General features: G+C 40.8%; 1 protein-coding gene across 1 annotated transcript in view; it reads right to left on the bottom strand.

Annotated features, from left to right (window-relative positions):
• nploc4 (NPL4 homolog, ubiquitin recognition factor) overlaps positions 1-22,225 on the bottom strand; it is a 61,518-nt gene that overhangs the window by 13,116 nt on the left and 26,177 nt on the right. The window contains exons 8-12 of the mRNA XM_034193782.1: positions 21,753-21,932; positions 17,795-17,881; positions 9,934-10,005; positions 9,707-9,833; positions 6,593-6,753 (exon numbers count right to left, since the gene is read on the bottom strand). Coding sequence (XP_034049673.1) covers positions 6,593-6,753; positions 9,707-9,833; positions 9,934-10,005; positions 17,795-17,881; positions 21,753-21,932 — 627 coding nt within the window. The remainder of the gene's footprint in view (positions 1-6,592; positions 6,754-9,706; positions 9,834-9,933; positions 10,006-17,794; positions 17,882-21,752; positions 21,933-22,225) is intronic.

Below are 22,225 nucleotides of genomic sequence, written 5' to 3'. Positions count from 1 at the left end.
GCACTGGAAACAGGTTTGACTTACTACCAGCAATGCGAACCAAGCTCCTGCTGTGGTCATACAGGGACCGGACAGCACTTAGCAAAGGACCCCGGACCCCGTACTCCCGGAGCACTCCCCACAGGGTGCCCCGAGGGACATGGTCGAACGCCTTCTCCAGATTCACAAAACACATGTGGACTGGTTGGGCGAACTCCCATGAACCCTCAAGCACCCGATGGAGCGTGTAGAGCTGGTCCAGTGTGCCGCGACCAGGACGAAAACCACGCTGCTCCTCCTGAATCCGAGGTTCGACCATCGGTCGAATTCTCCTCTCCTCTCTCTTACCGGGGAGGCTGAGGAGTGTGATCCCCCTATAGTTGGAACACACCCTCCGGTCCCCCTTCTTAAACAGAGGGACCACCACCCCGGTCTGCCAATCCAGAGGCACTGTCCCCGATTGCCACGTGATGTTGCAGAGGCGTGTCAGCCAAGACAGTCCCACAACATCCACAGACTTAAGGTACTCAGGACGGATTTCATCCACCCCAGGAGCCTTGCCACTGAGGAGCTTTCTAACCACCTCGGTGACTTCGGCCTGGGTAATGGATGAGTCCGCCTCTGAGTCCCCAGTCTCTGCTTCCTCTTCGGAAGACGCGACGATGGGATTGAGGAGATCCTCGAAGTACTCCTACCACCGCCCGACAACATCCCCAGTCAGGGTCAACAGCTCCCCACCCGCACCGTAAACAGTGCTAGTGGAGAGCTGCTTCCGCCTCCTGAGGCGTCGGACGGTTTGCCAGAATCTCTTCGAGGCCGACCGATAGTCCTCCTCCATAGCCTCCCCGAACTCCTCCCAGACCCGAGTTTTTGCCTCTGCGACCGTGCGGGCTGTGGCACGCTTGGCCTGCCGGTACCTGTCAGCTGCCTCTCGGGTCCCACCTACCAACAAGATAAGTAGGACTCCTTCAGCTTGATCCCTTACTTCCGGTGTCCACCACCGGGTTCGGGGACTGCTGCCGCGACAGGCACCAGAGACCTTGCGACCACAGCTACGAGCGGCCGCATCGACAATGGAGGTGGAGAACATGGTCCACTCGGACTCCATGTCTCCAACCTCCCCCGGAATCTGGGAGAAGCTCTCCCGGAGGTGGGAGTTAAAGACCTCGGTGACAGAGGGTTCCGCCAGTCGTTCCCAGCAGACCCTCACGATACGTTTGGGCCTGCCAGGTCTGACCGGCTTCCTCCCCTCCCAGCGGATCCATCTCACCACGAGGTGGTGATCGGTCGACAGCTCTGCCCCTCTCTTCACTCGAGTGTCCGAGACATGTGGCCGAAGGTCAGATGATACGACTACAAAGTCGATCATCGACCTCCGGCTCATGGTGTCCTGGTGCCATGTGCACTTATGGACACCCTTGTGCTCGAACATGGTGTTCGTGATGGACAAACTGTGACTAGCACAGAAGTCCAACAGAAGTTGCAGAACCATGAATCAGGTTTTAGGATTTCAAGGCACCACTCCGCAGCAGACTTAGACAAAAGAGTGATTCAACCAAATGTAATCCTTTTAAAGCACATAATGCCCGGTGCTTATTTAAGGTTGCCGGAGTCCCCGTAGATCTTTCAGCGCCTCCCGACTGAAACTAATCCATTACATACATATAACAGATTTTTATATGTATCACAGATTTTGTCCGTTTTATACATAACAGATTTTGTCCATTTTATACATATAACGGATTTCGATTATAATGGACAAAATTCACTGGTGCACCTTAATCCATTATATACCAGTTTTACTGTACTGTATTTGTGTCCTACGTACAATGTACACATAGCATTTCTTTTTTATTCTCTTGATTGATTTACCTAAGTATGTGTGCCTTGTATTTGTACACTTTGCACTACTGCTGCTGTGACACTGCAATTTTCCCCATGAGCGATTAATAAAGGAATATCTCAAATATAGCGAATTCTGTGAGAATTTGCAGATGACATGAAGCATAAAGCGAGCGCACAAGCTTTGAAGTTCAAGTTGCATTCAACAGAACAGGAACTCAGAATTTTCAAGTTGGGGGGGGGGGTTGCTGACAGTCATCTGACTGAATTCACTGTGAGGGAAATATAGAGTAAGTAAAGGTGGTTTCTACTTCCTGCTACATCACCATTCATCATTTACTTCATTGTTCTGAATCTGAAGGAAACCTGCAGAACATGTCCTTCTGTCCATGCCTATTGGCAGTTACATACATGTCAAACATGAAACCACCACATCTTTGCATTCAGAAGACTGAAAACATACAAAAGATGAGCTTGGAAGTTTAGAAGTCTCCTGGCTTTTTTTTTAGTGTGGTCCATTTCATGAGAAGAGTGTAGTTAGTCATAAACGCAGGATCACATAAGCTGTTCGTGCTGTGGGTCCAGCTGAATAAAACTCTTGCCGGCATCTGCTCCATGTCCACACTTCATTATAACTCATACGGAAATTTAAATGTAAATTATCTTATCTCACAAAAGGAAATCATTAAAACAGTCAGTCTTTTACTAAAGTTATTCAATCAATATGACTGTGTATTCTAGTTTAACTATATAAGTTACACACACACACAATTTTCTGGACTTTGGAAAAAAAAAATGCCACTTGAAGAGGAAAAGCCCATAAACAAGTCACACCGGAGTACAAGTTACAGCTTTTTTTCTGTATTATCAGCTCTTTAATTTGGGGATTTTGTACACAGGGGTGGTGGCCAAGTGGTTAATGCACTTGGTTTCAGTGCAGAAAGTTCCGGGTTCAAATCCCACCCCTGCCACATTTCTCCATGTAATGTGGAGATCCACCTTGGATTTGCTGTGGCGACCCCGAGTGCAAACAAGGGAGCAGCCGAAGGGACTTACTTACTAATTTGGGGGTTTTGTACATTGTTGCAGTGTACTCTTCATTTTTGGCATTTATTCTTTTTATTGTTAAGAGTTTATTTTGTTTAGTGCTTTGATTCCCAGGAAAGTCCTATATAGTCATTATAATAGCAGCAATAGTAGAAGCAGTAATAATAATAATCATAACCATCATAATAACAAATGTGTGATTTTTCCATATATAAGTCAGGAGTTGTCGGCGTAAAAGTCACAGGACCTGCCAAAATAGAAAAAAGTGTGTTACTTTTAATAAATGAATAAAAACACTAAGGATGTCCCGATCCAATCAAAGTGATTGGAACTGGGCCCAGTCAGTATTTTTTCATTGATTGGTGTCAGATAAATTAAACCAGAGTCACCAAATAAGTCTGCAAGCTTCCTCTTGTTTCCTTTCATATTGGTGAAGTAAACAGCCAGTTAGCACCAGTCACCACAGACCCATGGTGCAGGTCTTACAAGTACATTAGCACTCTTTTTTCTTTATAAAGGCAACAAATGATTTTACTCACGCAGATCATCAACAGTGCGTGTCAATCTGGCGCAGTTTCAATTTAGTGTTGTCAATGCTGCTGCATTGAAAGTTTTACAAACAAATGTCACTCTGTTTCATTTTAAATGCATACAAAGTTTGTTTTGGAACAAGCCCTGGTCAGACACCCCCGCCCAAAGTAAATGTCCACTTTTCAAGACAATTTTACTCATATCAAGTACAACAATGTGGCTGAGTGGATCCTTGTCATTTGTATGTCATATGTCATGGATTATTCGTACCATCTGCCATTGTGTTTCACTGACAGCGCAATAGTTCTTTTTAGTGTGCATTTTTGGTGATATATGAAATGTGCTATCGCACGCCCCGACCACCGTGCGCGCTCACACTACCGGGGGCGGTGTTTAGCTAAACATAGCTTAGTTTGTTTGGCTGGCAGACAATGATATGAAGGAGCTAACTGATGCTGTTAATTCTTCTAACACAAAAAACAAATCCACTATGCTGTAAGCTGTCTGGGGGCATGAAGAGCTGTTAGGATGAAGAGGACAAAGTCTGAAAAGCTGGACAAATTTCTGATGTGACATTTTGCTGGACTGAGGAACTACATGGTTTTTTTTTTTTTTTTTAAAGTACACAGAGTCAGTGCACAGCATCACAATACACTGTCGCAATTTTGGACTCCAATTTAAAGTTTGTGTTGGACTGTTAAGCACCAGTGTAATGCCAAAATTTACAGTAAGTCCCTTTTCTGTTGTTTATAAATAAAATATCAAATGACAAGGATCTATTTTAGCCATTATATTATACAAATAATGAATGTTTGAGTTCAATGGAATTAATATTTCATGAGATGAAAGCTGGAATGTTCCACTCAACTCTGCTTCGCCTCTGAGTGGAACATTCCATCTTTCATCTCATGAAATATACGTGTATATATATATATATACACACACACACACACACTAAACAATACTTTTGTTTTTGCTCCCATTTTTCATGAGCTGACCTCAAGTCAAAACATTTTCTATGTGCACAAAAGACTAGGGATGGGTATTGATAAGATTTTATCGGTATTGATGCATTATCAATTCTGCTTATCGATCCGATTCCTTATCAATTCCCTTATCGATACCTCTTCTGAATTTTGTACTAAAAGTAGGCTTTACAGGTTTTGTAAGTATTTCATTGAGTCAAAGTAAATAAATGTGAAATTGGTCACTGTATCCTTGATCTCTGGACATAAATAAAAATAAACAAAACGGTGTTTCGCTTTGAAGTTATTAATTCAGACTGGACTCTATCGTTCTAACTTGACTCGGCAGAGAGCCACGCAGCGTTTGGAGCTGTGTGAACAGAACGGAGGACGATTCTCGTTTCTTTCTCGCAACAAGACAGGAGTCCCAGTTAGTAACTTTAATCCGCACAAAAGTGACTCACGATTGACATATTCAGGGATGAAAGTGGTGAAAAACAAAAAAAGCTGAAACCCAAGATTACCCCCCAACACCACCTGCATGAAAATGTTTGAATTCTAGAAGCTCTGAAATGCAATCTGGGACTATTCTAGACGATAAACTGGAGTGAGTGCAGCATCCATTTAGGTGAGAAGAAAAAAAAAAACAAAAAAAAAAACACTTTCCTTACTCAAATTCATTCCAGTAGTATTCTGCTCTTACTAGGATACAGCAGTTTTCTAGCTTGGCCGATAGTTCTGGAGGAAATCACTGAAGAAATTAACACATTGAAAATATGGTTTGACCGAAACAAACTGTCATTAAACTTAAATAAGACAGGGATGAAATGGAGGTGTAAGAGTCACTAGGTGTTCACAGGAAACAGTTATTTATTTCTGTATGTATGTATGTATTTATTTATGTATGTTCATTGTTAGTTGGTTTTATGTTTTCTGTTGTGTTTCTATTCAGGTTCTTTTTGTCTCTTTCTCTAAAATTGTATATAATAACTAATCATTAGATTATTAATATATAAACAAAAATAAATTTAAAAAATATTACAATTTGAAAACAAATGCACCCAAACGTGATGACAGCAGCAACTGCTTAATGCTAACTTTTAACATTGAAAATGCCATAGACATGCTAACGCATTAGCATCGCTCCAGTTTTTAAGTTATAAAATACATAAACTGTTTCAGAAGACCATAACAGGTTGGTTTAACATAAAAAAGGTAAATAATACAGACATATGCTCTTTAGGGTTTTAGCGGGGGAAAATTAAGCGAAAGAAAAAAATGAATAAACAAAGCAATAGATCAAAGCACTGCTTCAATCTGCGAACCAATGCTTCGATTGGTTCAAGGTTCAAAGCAAAGCCGCGCTGCAGAAAAGTTGATTACGGACCCGCTGCAGGGTCTGTAATTAATATAGAGAAATTATCATTTTCCTGACAAACACCCCCAAAAACAACGGCCACCCTGAAGGACCGATAACGGAATCGTTAAGCAAAATGCTTATTGATGTCAGTACATCGAATCATTTCTTAACGATACTCGAAAGGAACCAGTTCTTGATACCCATCCTTACAAAAGACCTATTTATATTTTTTTGTATTTATAATTTTGTTCAGTGTATATATACAGGGTGGGCCAATAAAATGTTACCACTTTTTGATCGTACACAAGTTGTTGAAATGAGAACTTATTCGAAAATTTTATTTACAGACTTGTAACAGAAGCATCAAATTAACATTTGATACCAAAGGTTTCCCACTTTGTCTCTTGTTTTCTGCACAGTTCAATAATTTATGACATGTTCAATCCACACTCGTCTTTGGATTACAAAAGTGGTAACATTTTATTGGCCCACACCTGTACACATACATACATACACACAAACAATTTTTAAAATATCTAAGAAACTAAAGGTGTTTTTTTTAATGCACAGCAGAGCTGCTAAACTGCCAAACATATTCAATAGATTGATTTTAGTGTGCTTGAAATGTGCTCTGCGCATGGATGGTAAGTATCAAATCAGGAATCTGTATCACCAGAATATGAAGTGACTCTGCTTGGGAAACAAAAACTTGATCAGGACATCCCTAATTTATTAAAAATTTTTATAGGGTTATTTATTTGATAATATTTTAAATGTATTTAATAGTCACAAATGGTCCTGCTTAGTACAATCAAGTATGATGCATAATATACCAACATTTGTCATCATTCTTCTCTTGAAGGCTCACCTTGTAGAAGACATCGGGTACATACTGCTCAGTACTAGACTCTTTAGCGTAACCCAGCTCTGGGGCATCTTTGCAAGGGAGTAGGCACTCATCTCTCACCAGAGCCATGCACTGGTTGGACACTTGGTAACCCTCAAAATGCACCTGGTTATCTGGACCCCCTTTGAAAGTACACACATATGCAACAAAATATTGTAAATAAATATTGGAAACTGATGAAGTAACTACTTTACTTTTCTACAAAAGTAGAATAAGAGTTGAAAGCAAAACATCTTCAATTTCTGAAGGATAAGGAAGAAGGAAAACAAGGCACACTTGTACGTCAAGAATGTGCTGTGTGAAATTTGCCCCAGGGCATTCGACTGATGCCAGAATAAACTCAGAAAATGGCTCATAATACTCTTATAGTCATGTCAAATTTACATTTAGTCAGTACAGAAAAAAAAAAAATCTGCCTGAGGTCAACCATTTCACCTGTAATATACTGTGGTAGCTAAAAATAATGTTTCCTAATTATAGACCCAACAGCACAGACATAAGACCCATTAGCATGACATAAGGGTGTAACAATACATGTATTTGTATTTAACCGTTTCGGTACGGGACGATAATTGCACTTTGCAATTATTTTATTTTCCTGTTTGTATAATGTACAATAAATTGTTTTAAACAACAAGAAAATTTAGGCTTTGCATTTTGTTCCCATACTGTACCGAAAATGAACCGAACAGCACCCTCAAAACCGAGGTACGTATCGATGATTTTTGTGTATCGTTACACCCCTAGTATGACATGTTAGTTGGTTGTGTAAAATATTTTAGCCTTCATGTTCATTTATTCCCTATTAACTTCAGATTTTATATATACCGTATGTGTTATTTGTATTCATTTATATTATAATAGCCAAGTGGCCTCTGTGTGTGTGTATATGGCTTCCATCATGGCAAAACCGGGGAGAGCTGACACTTGCCATTTGGTATGCTTTTGTATTTTGGGTCAAAGATGAACGCTACAAAAATGTAAAGTTGATGGGACTAATATTTTTGGAGAAATTAGCAATATTAGCTAACAACAGTGAACAATGGACATTGTGCTGCAATGCACCATGGGAGTTCAGGTTCGTTATCTGGAGAGTGGTTCATGTTAGTTTAACAGTGAGTTAGTGTTAATTGATTTATTTTGTGTAGTTCAACTGGTTTAGTGAGTTAAGTGTTATGTTACTGTCACCATGAGTGTCTTAAGTGTCATGCAAGTGAAAAGTGTAGAACCTTTAAGGTCGCCTGCCACGTCTGTGTTTATGTGTCAAATTAAAAGCACTTGCTTACAGCAGAATGCAGAAAAGACAAAAAGCTCTGCGTGTGTGCAGTTTTGATCATGCACAAACTGTAGAGAGATGACATTTGCCGTTTGGTATGTTATGTCATCTGAAACTGAATTATTGCGGATTTAAAGTGAAGCAGTGTGTTTGTATATTAAAACAAAACAAAAAACACGGTTTGGTCCACTGGGTGCTCTCCACCTCCGCGGGGGATGAACGCCACCAAAGCGGAACTAATAATTTTAGAGACATATTAGCTAGCAACACTGAACAATGGACACTGATATTCACAATCTGAACTCACATGCCAATCCAGTAGGAGGTGGTAAATTATCAATATATTAAAAGCTTGAGTGCGTGTGTGCTTTTCCTTAGTAAGTTCAATCTAAGTACATAATATATTTGTAAATATGTTGCAACTCACCTGAACCTCACACAATGTCCAGTCCCACGGCCACATGATACCTGCTTTTCTGTCAATATTCTTGGCAACCAAATCACCAATTTTGTCCTGTTCTATTGTCTTTCCACAGATTGACTAATTTTATTTGGCTTGGCGCGACTACAAAGCAAGGTTTTTTTTTTGACCGCTTTACAGCGAATCACACCCATTTACAGTTGCACTGTATAAACATATGATTGTCATAAATTGTTTTTATGACATCTAACAGGCGCTTTCAATACATACTGATTTATATCTCACGCAAAACACTGGCACACAGACAGACAGACGGATGGATGGATGCAAAGCCGTCGCAACACCTGATGGCCACATTTTGTGAGTGCCATTAACGCTTAAACGTGTCTTTTCAGATAGTAACGCTCAGTGCCAAAGACGCATTATCGAGCCAATTACATTTTTTATGGGGGGGGGGGGGGGTATCAGCTGATCTAGCTTGTGTAAAAAAATTAGAGTTGCAATCACAAGGGAACCCATTCTGTGGGTGGTAGCAGTGTGAGTGTGGACCGGAGCGCGGCTCGCTCTCCACCGTTGTGTGGACGTCTTATTGTTGTACCGCTCCTAATCCTACTAGTTTCCAACTGGCTGTCTGTCAAACTGTGATGCAGTAGCGCTGCTCCAGTCGTTCCATCTTTTTCCTTGGAATGAAAAAACGCAGAGCGCATGACACACACCTCACACAAAGGCTGCTTACAAGCAAATGACGCAATCGACAGGCTCATGCAAGCACACGTGATTCAAATCCATCAGGTTTTTGAAAAAAAATAAAAAGGTCCGATACGCGGGAGCCAGAGGGAAAAGACGCGCTGCCGAGAGAAGAGACAGACGGAGTCCCTCCCCTGATGTTTTTTTTTTTTGGTGCATTATACAATAGGATCACTTTTCATAATGTTTGAGATGTCACTGAAGCAAAAACAATTATAATCAAAGACATTTTCTCCTTGAAATGTTGCTTGTCACAAAAAGCCAATTTTCTCAGTTTTTTGTCAGAAATCAGCATTTTTAGTGATACCCACCCATGTTCTGCAGACAATTACTAAAGAATGGAAAGAGGTACAAACAAATGTTTTTTTTCTGATGATAAAGGAAAGTCTGAAATTTCTTTTGGTATGTTTGTTGTTGACATGGACATAGAACTCAATTTTCTATGGGTCTTGAAAAAACACTCAAATGTTGAAAAATCCTGGCACTGGGATGTTCTGAACTTTGAAAATGGCTGGCACTCAATGAGTAATGCATAAAAAAGGGAAAATGGAAGAAGTGGAAAAAAAAAAATCTGACTCTTTTGAAGCTCCACCAACAACTACCTTTTTGTTCACAGTGAAGGAGAACTTACCTGTTGCCACCACAGTCACAAATTTAGAGCCAAAATGACCGTCTCTAGAAAGTTTGCATGGATTGGGTTGTTGATTCTGGAAGTTTCCAGCTGTGATGCATTCTTCTGCACTTAAATAGTACGTGTCCTAGCAGAAGTATGGACAATGTTATCACATGGGGAGAAGAGTATGTATTCTTGACTGAACATGATGCGTACGAATGGTGTGGAGCCAGCTACAAACAAACCTTGTTTCTTGAGTAGCGAACTGTGCCTATCCTGGTATCCTCAGACAGCAGATCAGTGAAGATCCAACCAACCTTCAAACCAGTGGGAAAGAGGGCAAAAACATTTACACCACCAGCAGAACAGAAATGCTGTTCACATGACACAACATCCTGCTGAAACACTTTTGGGGTTTTCGTGTCATCAGTATAACTGCAGTTTTGTAAATGGATTAAGATATAATTTATTCATAAGTCAAAACAGCTGAACATTAAACCCTTCCCTTTGTAGTGATGCCACACTACATCATAAAATAAGCAAAAAGGTTAACTACATTTATATAGCGTAGCTTGTCAGTATAACAACTTTTTATGCACGATATAGTTACATCCATGGCACAAGACGTTGGGTGCCTTGGCTTGTTACAAGCGTTAATGTTAGAGATGTAACAATTCACAGATATGATTTGGAAATCAGTTTAAGTAAAAAAAAAAACAAACAAAAAAAAAACAACGCAATGCTAAAATACCCTCAGCCACCTGAGCATTTTGTTCTTTATAATTTCAGGGTTCTCCCCACACAATGGAACAACGGCGTTGTGCCATTATACTCTTATCACAGCACCGTTATACTGTGCCCTGCTCTCAGTTAGGGATGGGGAGTTTTCTAATCCAGCCAGGCTGTGTTTGTGCTGAACAGACTTTCTGCCTGCTAGTCCCGCTGGAAGTGAGCCGAGCAGAGCCACAGTGCTACAGCTCAGCGAGCAGCGTCTCTCAGTGAAAGAACAAAAGCTCCTCAAAGTCTTCCAATGAAAAGAGCTCCTTCTGCCTGCGTAGTTCCTGATATATTCAGAAATTAAGGCTTTATTTGTTTGCTCAAATAAGCTGCAAAGACAGTGTGAGTGAAGAGTCTTGTTCCCTCACGGGGGGGGGGGGGGGGGGGGGGGGATCGGTGTGAACGGTGGACTTAAGCACTACACGCTGTAAAAAAAAGCAGCGAAGCAATTTTAATAAATGATCATCTTCACACAGCCTCAGAGTCAGTCAAGTGTGAAAAACTGATTCAGAAAGTTTTTCATCCAGGGCTTCATCTTTAAAAGAGCAGATTTACTTCTTCCAGTTACTTCTTACAGAAGTTTTTTTTTCATTTTCTTGTTATTATTGCTGTTTATGCACCAATGACACCAGATCAAATTACTTGTACGTGAGAACTTACTCATCAATAAATCTGATTCTGATTCTTTTTTGACAATCAAATCAGTCCAAGTTAAGCTCTTGTACAAACAAGACAATTAGGTGTTATATTGTTTTAAAAAAAAAGTGTGCAATCCCACTCAAAAATGTTGGGGAAAAAAAAAACAAAAAAAAAAACAACTGTCAAAATGACAGAAAAACTCAGCCTGTCTTAATGGATTAAAGGTACAATGTGTCATTTCTGAAGATGAGAGCAAATGCTATGTCCATCAAATATTAATGTTTTAAACTTTTCAATGTTATTTTTTTTATTAACTTAGACAGAAACATGCAAAAAATAACTGATATCACAACATAAGTGTCATTTTTAGTCTATTATTATTGCTTTCAATGCATCTAAAACCAGTCAAATGACTCGCAACGCACGCCGCCTCGGGTGATAACTGCCAACAGCACTGCAATACTAAAAAATTCTGGGGAGAACCCTGAATTTGCAGTTGTTTAATTATTAAGATCCTATTGTCTTATGTACAATTTGTACATGTTCAATAAAGCCTCTCAATCAATCAATCAATCAAACAATATTTACGTTTGCAGGAGGCTTGGTATGTGTGTGTACATGAGCTTTTGACAAGAGCAGAAGTTGTGCAAATCACAGAATATTTGTAGACCACCCTCATTTGCAGGTATTATTAAGAAATTTAATCCACAGCAAGTTAGCTTTGAGTTAGTGGACGTTAATGCACATGCTAACGTCCGCTAAATGTCTTATAAATCATTCCAGAGGTGTTATTAGGTTCCAATAACAGCATTTTCAGTTTCCGAAGTGTTTATTTCTCACTAGCTTTTACATAAGATATGACAAAGAGGTTATATTTACACACAAATGAAACAGAGTTCCCACCTAGCTAGCAGCCTGTGATGTCACTACACTAACATCCACTAAATGATTTAGTGGATGTTAGTGTGGTGACCTCCACTAAATCATTTAGTGGAGGTCACCACACTAACATCCACTAAATCATTTGTAAATCCTTCCAGGGGTGTTATCAGGTTACAAAACAGAGTTTTCAGTTTTTCACTAGCTTTTACATAATATATGAGAAACATGTATCTAAACACAAAATGAAGCAGTTTTGAAGAGACCAGCAACTGACATCATGGTGTCGCTCTACTTTGATTGGCTGTCACCTGCGTCACTCAGCTTGAAACTTCTTAAAATACATCAAAGTTAGCCATCTTTGAACTTGTCCAATGTCTGTGTCCCAAGAATGTTTCCTGTGAATTTCAAGAGTCTGGCTGTAACAGGGGTACTGGTCAGGACCAGTAGCACCAATTATGTTACTGATCCTCTTGATCCAAGTTAGTGGTCCCAGGTATTTGGAAGCTCAGATCTTCTGACGGCGCACTCTCAGCATTAATCATCACATCATGCACATGTATTCAATCAATACTGTATTTGTAAAGCTATAGCATGATAAAACATTTTCATTTTGTGTTGAATGTGTATGCTTTGGCTGAAGATGGCTGGAAGTTTACAGAGCCAGGCCCCGAATTTGCGGCTTGTTGTCATTGACAACCACACAGTCAGTTGCTCTATCTCGCTCACTCACAGTATGATGTTTATCACACTACTAGCACGTAGTACACTGACTGTATTCAACATGGAAACAAGATTTATTTAACAAATATCTGCTATTTTCAGTTCCTTACTTGATATGCAGATGCTGTACGTGTCGGTTTTCAGGTTTGAAATGAGGTACGTACCCGTTTCTAATATAAACAAATAAATAAATAATCCACCCTCCCTCACCACTTTTTTCTGATGTTGGAGGATAATTTTTTTTTAAATATTCAAATAGCTTCATTCACAAAGTCAGTGGTGTGACTGAGTGGCACAGTGCGTCACTGTAATCTGCCAACAGCGGCTCAGTTACGTAACGCGCAAGTTTGACAAAAAAAAAAATCATTGATCTTGTCGACACTTTTAATCACTAGACCGACAAGATTTTAACTAGATATCTGTCTAGCAGGGGAGAATATAAACTAGACATAGGTCGAAAGTTACTGGTCCGTGCCCTCGGACCAGTGGATTTCTCTATCCCTGAGTAACAGGACTGGACTTATGCTGAGCACAGTCAGACAGACGGATGGACGGACGAAAAGCCTTCCCAATACCCGATGAAAATATTTGATGGCCTCAGGTAAAAATGCGACTATATAGATAAGTGGAGCCCTTAAGTGATCTAAAAGGCCCCTTTATAAAGTTATAAACCATCTGACTAAAGATGCTCTGTGTGAAAGTCTGGCAGTTTGTAAGCGCTGTAGAATGGCAATTAAGTACAGTGGTAGCATGACAAAATCACCTCATGAGATAACACGTGAAGCCAGCACAAAGCCCAAGACAGAAATTTAAAACTTTTCCCAGCCACAACTCAACAAGGTCTAAAGTCATCATGGCATATACAGCAGGTAAAATAAATATTGAACCAGTCAACATTTTTCTCAGTAAATATATTCCTAAAGGTGCTACTGACATGAAATTTTCACCAGAAGTTGGTAACAACCCAAGTAATCCAAAGATACAAAGAAACCAAACAAATAAGTACAGAAATTACGTTTTGTGCAAGAAAATGGAATGATGCAGGGAAAAAGTGTTGAACACGCTTACTGAAATGTATGTAATACTTTGTACAAAAGCCTTTGTTGGTAATGAAGCTTCAAGACTCCTCCTGGATGGAGAAATCAGTCTCATGCATTGCTCAGGTGTGATTTTGGCCCATTCTGCCACACAAACAGTTGTCAAACATTGAAGGTTCCATGGACCTCTCCTATGAACTCTGATCTTTAGCTCTAACCATACATTTTTGACTGGACTCAAGTCCGGTGAATGGCTGGACCATTCTAGCAGTTCTAGTTTCATTCTCTGAGTTTCCTTGTGTGTTTAATGCTGAAATGTTCATCCTTATTTCATCTTGTTGTCCCCATATTTCCGTGGGTTTCCTCCGGGTGCTCTGGTTTCAGACTTATTTCGTTAGTCTGGCTAACAAAATAAACCTGGCTTATTTGGTAATCCTGTTTTATGGAATGGGCCCCTGGTCCTTCTGAAGTGGTCCTTGACTCTTGGACAACTCATCTGATAATTCTCTCTCCTCTGTCAGTATTCTTGTGAGGAGCACATGGTCGTAGCCGGTTTATGGTGAAGTGATGATCTTTCCACTTTCAGATGGTGGCCCCAACAGTGCTCACTGGAACAATCAGAAGTTTAGAAATCCTTCTGCAACCAGTGCAATCAATATATTTTATTTAACAAGGTTGCGTAGATCTTGAGAGCATTCCTTGCTTTTATCAGTCATGAGATGTTTCTTTTGTGACACCTTGGTAATGACATACCTTTTTATAGTCCATCAGTTGGGACTAAAACAGCTGGTAATAATTTGTACTGATAAGGGGCAGGACTGCTTTCTAATTACTGACAGATTTCAGCTGGTGTCCTGGCTTTCCATGCCTTTTTGCACCTCCCTTTCTTTAGATGTTAAATACAGGGATGAAAGTGGTGAAAAACAAAAAAAGCTGAAACCCACAATTATTAGTGGGGGGTCTCAGACCAGACCCCTGCAGAAAATGTTTGAATTCTAGAAGCTCTGAGATGCAATCTGGGGCTATTCCAGACAATAAATTTGCAGTGAATGCAGCACCCATTTTGGTGAGAGAGAGAGAGAGAGAGAGAAAAGACTCTTCCTTATTCAAAAATCACTCTAGTAGCATTCTGCCCTTACTAGAATGCAGCAGGTTTCTAGCTTGGCAGATAATTAAACAGGTCCATTAGTAAACATCCAGGAGTCAGCAGGTAATTTTGAGATGTTTACTGTGAGGATCACTGTGAAACTACAATACAGAAATAGAAATAAATGAATAAAATATTACAATTTGTAATGCATTTGACTCTTTTACATCAACAAACACAGAGTCATTAATTATTATACAGAACACAAATGCGCTGAAAAGAGATCTTGAGCTCAATGGGACTAACCTGGTGAAAAACAAAAATGCTGACCGACAAATAGCTTAATGCTAACTTAACACTGAAATGCCGTAGACATGCTAACGTGGTAGCATCGCTCCCGTTTTAATGTTTTCTATACAACTATCAACTATTTCAGAAGACCATAACAGGTCAGTTTAACATAAAAAAGGTAAGTATTACTCACAGAAATATGCTCTTTAAGGTTTAGCAGAGAAAAATTAAGAGAATGTGGAGTAAAAACAGCTTTGCTTCAAGACTTTCTTCAGTAGTAATGAAATTACAGTAAGTCTGGAGGGAGAAGCAGCACCACACATTCAACATTCACCTAACTCTTAAAGCGGCAGCGCAAGTAGCATCTGCTTAAGGTGTCCTGACACTTGCACGAGTTAGACCCTGCGCACTTGCATGCACATCATCGTGACGATCCCACTTGCTGTATTCCCAGCTGGACACTGTGCTTTTTTCCACCGGCTGCCACATGCTATACGCTGCGTATATAAAAATTATTATTTATGTAGTGAATTAACCATTTTCTGTCCAAGCTGTTGAAAACGCATCTAATGAATTCCGGAATCAGAGGAGCGCTTCAGCTGCTGCTTTTCTTGCACACGCTGAGTGAGGTGAAGAAAGCATTTGGAGCTGTCTAAAAGGGTAATTATTTGTCATGTTTACATGATCATGGCTTGGTAAAACAGTTGCATGTTCTTTCCTTCTTGTGTGCAACTGTAAAAGTATGTTTGTATTAGATTTAATATGTCTTTATAATCGTTCAGACGAGCTGCGCTCTGATGCGGTGCACTGACAACCACTCACAGTGTACACTTCTTTACTCGACTTGACGAGCTGCACGTAGTGTTGTCAAGTAGATTGCGCAACGTTCACTACCACTTCATGTTTTTGTTGCACAACATTTATGCGTGAAAGATTTTTTTAAAATTTCAAAATTCTTTTTGCGCAATTGCACGCGCAGGCACCCTTCTCATGTTCAGTTTACTTCCGTTAATGACGGGTTTACTCTCCTGCACGACACAGTGCATCAAAGCTGTGCAAGTATCAGGGGCTTTGTCTTATAAATTAAGAACAAATTAATCATTAACAGACCATTAACCCACCATTATCACAAACGCAGACAGTCAAGTGAACGAGAGTGTGCCAACGGCTCAATATTATCCCAGGGACCCCATAGCTGCTCAATAAGGTGCCTGATATAAGAGCACTAAATTCAGCACTGAACACTTCCTACTGAACACTGATCTCAAAAATGACCCAGGCAACTCGCAAAATGGCAGAAATCTGCCAAAAAGCAGAGATTTTTTTTCATCCCTGTGAATACTTTTGACTGTCATTTCATGTTACTACACATAATTAATGGGCATCTATGGTTTTATTTCTTTGTATGTGTGGATTACTTGGGTTGTTACAGACATCTAGTGAAAATTTCATGTCAATAGCACCTTTACAAATATATTTACTAAAACAAATGGTGACGTGTTCAATATTTATTTTACCAACCGTGTTCTGTAACAAAACATTTAGTCTTCCATTTGATCCCCAGTATAACTGTTTTTGGGGGGTGGGGGGGTGCAATACTTGAGTCTCTGGTCTTTTGTGAAATGTGTTTTTGAAGGTAAACAATGCCATTTTTGACTTATTCCAATTTATCATAGAAAATGAATGCCCATGCTAAACTGTACTGGATCACATCACAACTGAATAAAAAAAAATTGTTTCATAATGACATTTTTTCTTTTTTTACTACCCATGCATCCAGATATTTTGGACTCATGTGACCACATGACCTTCACCCATGCCTCCTCTGGATCATCCAGACGGTCAATGGTGAACTTCAAACGGGCCTGGTTATGTGTTGTCTTGAGCAGGGGGACCTTGCGTGGCCGGCAGAATTTTAAACCATGACGACAGTGTTACTAATGGTAATCTTTGTGACTGTGGTCCCAGCTCTCTTCAGGTGATTTACCAGATCCTCCCGTATAGTTCTGGGCTGATTCCTGACCTCTCTCAGAATCATCCTTACCCCACAATGCAAGATCTTGCATGGAGCGCCAAACCAAGGCAGGCTCACAGTGTCTTGTCTTTCTTCCATTTTCTAATAATTGTGCCAACAGTTGTTGCCTTCTCAGCAAGCTGCTTGCCTATTGTTCTGTAGGCCATCCCAGCCTTGTGCAGGTTTACAATTTTGTCCCTGGTGACCTTAGACAGCTCTCTGGCCTTGGCCATGGTGGATAGGTTGGAGTGTGACTGATTGAGTGTATCTTTTATACAGGTACCGAGTTGAAACAGGTGAAATTAATACAGGTAATGAGTGTAGAATAGGAGGGCTTCTTAGACAAAACAAGCCTGTGAGAGCCAGAATTCTTGCTGGTTGGTAGGTGATTACTTATTTCATACAATAACAAGCAAATTAATTATTTAAAATTCATACAATGTGATCTTCTGGATTTTTTTTAGATTCTGTCTCTCACAGGTGAAGTATACCCATGATAAAAACTGCAGGCCTCTCTGTTCTTTGTAGGTGGGAAAACTTGTAAAATTGACAGTGTATCAAATACTTATTTAGCCCACTGTAGCTTCAGCAACTTAGGGGTTTTAAAACTAAAATGGCATATATGCTGTTAAAAAAAGTTGCTAAAAGAATATGTATACCTTGCACAGGCCCAGTCTGGCTGCAACTTCATCCACAGCGGCAGCTTTGGGGTCTTCCACCAATTCCAGGCTGTTCTGAGTGCCGTTCTAAACACCATCAGGGAAGACCATTAACACACCATCAAATGAAAAATCTAACTTCAAACTTCTCATTCTGTGATTCCCCTAAAGCATTATAATATAGCAGCACCTAACAGTGATAAAAATGATGTTAAGCAACAAAACAGCATAATAATAACCTTTATTATATGTCTGCGATGCTATGCACGCGGTCAGATATTTTCCCATATCTGGACAAGTTACTATGACAATTTGTGCACAATGCGTATTTTCGTTACAAACCAGGAAGCTGGAGATAAACGTACTCCATAAATATCTAAACAGTATCTGAAAAACACACAGATTGAAAGCTTACCAGCTAACGACCGGACCATCTGTCAGCAAGTTCGTTATGGAGGTGAAGCGAACAGGTCTGACTACGAGCCATCAGCAGCTTTCATATTCAGGTGATACCGTAGGTTTGCATGTTTATATATATAATAGCCATATAATAAACAAATTAACCCCGTTTGCTCAGTCTGTACGGGGATATCAGACCTTCGTGTTTTTCGCATGGACCTTGCTAACGCTCGGTCCGTACTGACATGTCGGTCTGATATTTCCCCGTAAAGGCGGAGTTGCCCTGGGGCCACTCATTTGATATTTTGGCTGTGTGCTTGGGGTCATTGTCCTGCTGACAGATAATCTGTCACCCTGTTAGGGGAGGTGATGGTCTAATGGTTAAGGTATTCATGGGTTCAAATCCCCGCCTTACTGGAAAATCACTAAGAGCCCTTGGGCAAGGCCTTTAATCCCCTATTGCTCCCGGTGTGTAGTGAGCGCCTTGTATAGTAGCACCCTGACATCGGGGTGAATGTGAGGCATAATTGTAAAGCGCTTTGAGCATCTGATGCAGATGGAAAAGCGCGATATAAATGCAGTCCATTTACAGACCTCGAAGTCGGTAAAGAATCCTTTATTATTTAACCAGGTCAAAAAAAAAAAAACCCAGTTGAGATTGAAACCACTTTTACAATAAAAGTAAAATACAATCCTCTTGGTCATAGTAATATTGTCCATCCATCCATCCATTTTCGTCCACTTATCCGAGGTCGGGTTGCGGGGGCAGCAGCTCAAGCAAAGCCGCCCAGACCTCCCGATCCGCACACACCTCCCCCAGCTCCTCCGGGGGAATCCTGAGGCGTTCCCAAGCCAGCTGAGAGACGTAGTCCCTCCAGCGTGTCCTGGGTCTTCACCGGGGCCTCCTCCCGATGGGACGTGACCAGAACACCTCTCCAGCGAGGTGTCCAGGGGGCATCTGGAAAAGATGCCTGAGCCACCTCAGCTGGCTCCTTTCAACATAGAGGAGCAGTGGCTCGACTCAGTGCTCCTCCCGAGTGACCAAGCTCCTTACCCTATCTCTGAGGGAGCGCCCAGCCACCTTGCGGAGGAAACTCATCTCGGCCACCTGTACTCGCTATCTTGTTCTTTCGGTCATGAGCCAAATCTCATGACTATAAGTGAGGGTCGGAACGTAGATCGATCGGTAAATCGAGCAATATGCAAATGAGGATTTTGTGAGTGTTAGTAGATGTAAGTGCAAACCTAACTGAAATCAGCCACTTAAGGTACTGGATGTAAGCGCAAGGCACATCTTTATTAGATCTAATATACATGGAAGACAACTCTGTACTCAAATAACAGGATATTTCATTGATTTATTGAATGCTGTCTGCATCATATTTACTCTCATCATTTCCAGTCTTGGGCAGCATGGTGGCTAAGTGGTCAGAATTGTTGCCTCACAGCCAGAAGGTTGTGGGATTGCTTTCCACCTGGATAGAAGTTTGTATGTTTAAGCATGGGCTCCCTCCGGGTGCGCCGGCTTCCTCCCACGTCCAAAGAGAAGCAGCTCAGGTGAACTGGAAACTTCAAAGCATATCAACATTGGATGAACATAACGTGAACACCCAGAATGTGCAGTTACAGACACTGGAAAATTCATTCTTTCAATTACTGCTCTGCTTTTCACATTTTTTTCCTCTTTGTTCACCTTTGCACTGAAATTTGAGAGCAAATGCAGCTGAGAGAGAGCTCTGTGTGTGTGTGTGTATATATATATATATATATATATATATATATATACATACACATACTCAACAAAAATATAAACGCAACACTTTTGGTTTTGCTCCCATTTTGTATGAGATGAACTCAAAGATCTAAAACTTTTTCCACATACACAATATCACCATTTCCCTCAAATATTGTTCACAAACCAGTCTAAATCTGTGATAGTGAGCACTTCTCCTTTGCTGAGATAATCCATCCCACCTCACAGGTGTGCCATATCAAGATGCTGATTAGACCCCATGATTAGTGCACAGGTGTGCCTTAGACTGCCCACAATAAAAGGCCACTCTGAAAGGTGCAGTTTTGTTTTATTGGGGGGGGATACCAGCAGTATCTGGTGTGACCACCATTTGCCTCATGCAGTGCAACACATCTCCTTCGCATAGAGTTGATCAGGTTGTCAATTGTGGCCTGTGGAATGTTGGTCCACTCCTCTTCAATGGCTGTGCGAAGTTGCGACGACGAACTGGAGTCAGGTCGAGACCCCGATGAGGACAACAAGCATGCAGATGAGCTTCCCTGATACGGTTTCTGGCAGTTTGTGCAGAAATTCTTTGGTTATGCAAACCGATTGTTTCAGCAGCTGTCCGAGTGGCTGGTCTCAGATGATCTTGGAGGTGAACATGCTGGATGTGGAGGTCCTGGGCTGGTGTGGTTACACGTGGTCTGCGGTTGTGAGGCTGGTTGGATGTACTGCCAAATTCTCTGAAACGCCTTTGAAGACGGCTTATGGTAGAGAATTGAACATTTAATACACGAGCAACAGCTCTGGTTGACATGCCTGCTGTCAGCATGCCAGTTGCACGCTCCCTCAAATCTTGCGACATCTGTGGCATTGTGCTGTGTGATAAAACTGCACCTTTCAGAGTGGCCTTTTATTGTGGGCAGTCTAAGGCACACCTGTGCACTAATCATGGTGTCTAATCAGCATCTTGATATGGCACACCTGTGAGGTGGGATGGATTATCTCAGCAAAGGAGAAGTGCTCACTATCACAGATTTAGACTGGTTTGTGAACAATATTTGAGGGAAATGATGATATTGTGTATGTGGAAAAAGTTTTAGATCTTTGAGTTCATCTCATACAAAATGGGAGCAAAACCAAAAGTGTTGCATTTATATTTTTGTTGAGTGTATATACATACACATATATATATATATATATACACACATACACAGGTCTGTTCACTCTGAAACCACACAGACGAATGAGGACGAACGTGCCCCATTAGAGAATCGGGTTCATTTATCCTAAAACAGTGTCAGAAAAACGCTTCTGCAGGAACATCACTGAAATACGTTGATTTTTCCCACCAGAGTTTGTTCTTAATGCAGCTGAAAATTAACTTCATGTCGAGCAAGTGAGAGGCATGAAGCACGAGTCTGACAGCATTGTTTACTCGCTAGTGTCAAGTGGGCAAGTGTTTCTGTTGAGCCCTGTCATATATGGCCTTTTGGCAGCTCAAATGACAGAAATACAGTGTAGCGACAAGAACTTTAATCCCTGAATGTGCTTTATAAATTAAACAGTAGTAGCCTCTGGGCTGTGTTTCAGCCTGGAGGCTATCTGGTTCTTTTGTTGGATTTATTTCAGGATTAAACGGTCATAAAACGCTTTGCTTCTTTTTGTTCTGGAGAAATTTTCATTAATATTCATCTATTTCCAATTGCTTAAAGGGTGCTGAGTTAATTCCTGTTCTGCTTTGATTTTAAGGAGTGAAGTGAGAATCTGTGAGAAAGCTGAAGTACTGAAAGTTGAAGGTTGTAGTTGGAATGCTTTCCTCACCTGTGGGGGTTCATAAATGGCAGCCACCTCAGCTCTGATGCCCAAAGGGATGTCTTTGTGCTCAGTGTATCTGCCATACAAATAGCCCATCCTCTGACTTCCAGTTTTCCTCCAGAAGTCCAGGAAGCAGTCAGCAATGGTGTGGTTCTCAAACATTATGTTGTCCACATGTCGATATTTCTGTGTGAAGAATAACAAAAACGCATTTTCAGACTCGAGTTATGCCCTAGATCTGATTAGGAACAGGGGCCGTTACAGTGGCTTTGTTTTCACACACAAGACTTCATAAAAAGTCTTGTGTGGTTGTGAAGCACATATCTATTTGTAAATGGGGAGCACTTAGACTGCATTTATTTCATTCTTTTGGTCATGTGACCCTGAACGGGTAATCAATCCTTGGTGCACTTTATATTCGTTTCCACCAAGCGGTCCAGGTCGGTACAACATGGTGCAGAACGTTATTTTCTGTGTTT

The sequence above is a fragment of the Thalassophryne amazonica genome, chromosome 18, assembly GCF_902500255.1.
Source record: "Thalassophryne amazonica chromosome 18, fThaAma1.1, whole genome shotgun sequence".
Lineage (NCBI taxonomy): Eukaryota > Metazoa > Chordata > Actinopteri > Batrachoidiformes > Batrachoididae > Thalassophryne > Thalassophryne amazonica.
Note: the sequence above shows the minus strand (reverse complement) of the source record. Positions and strands in the feature narration are given on the sequence as shown.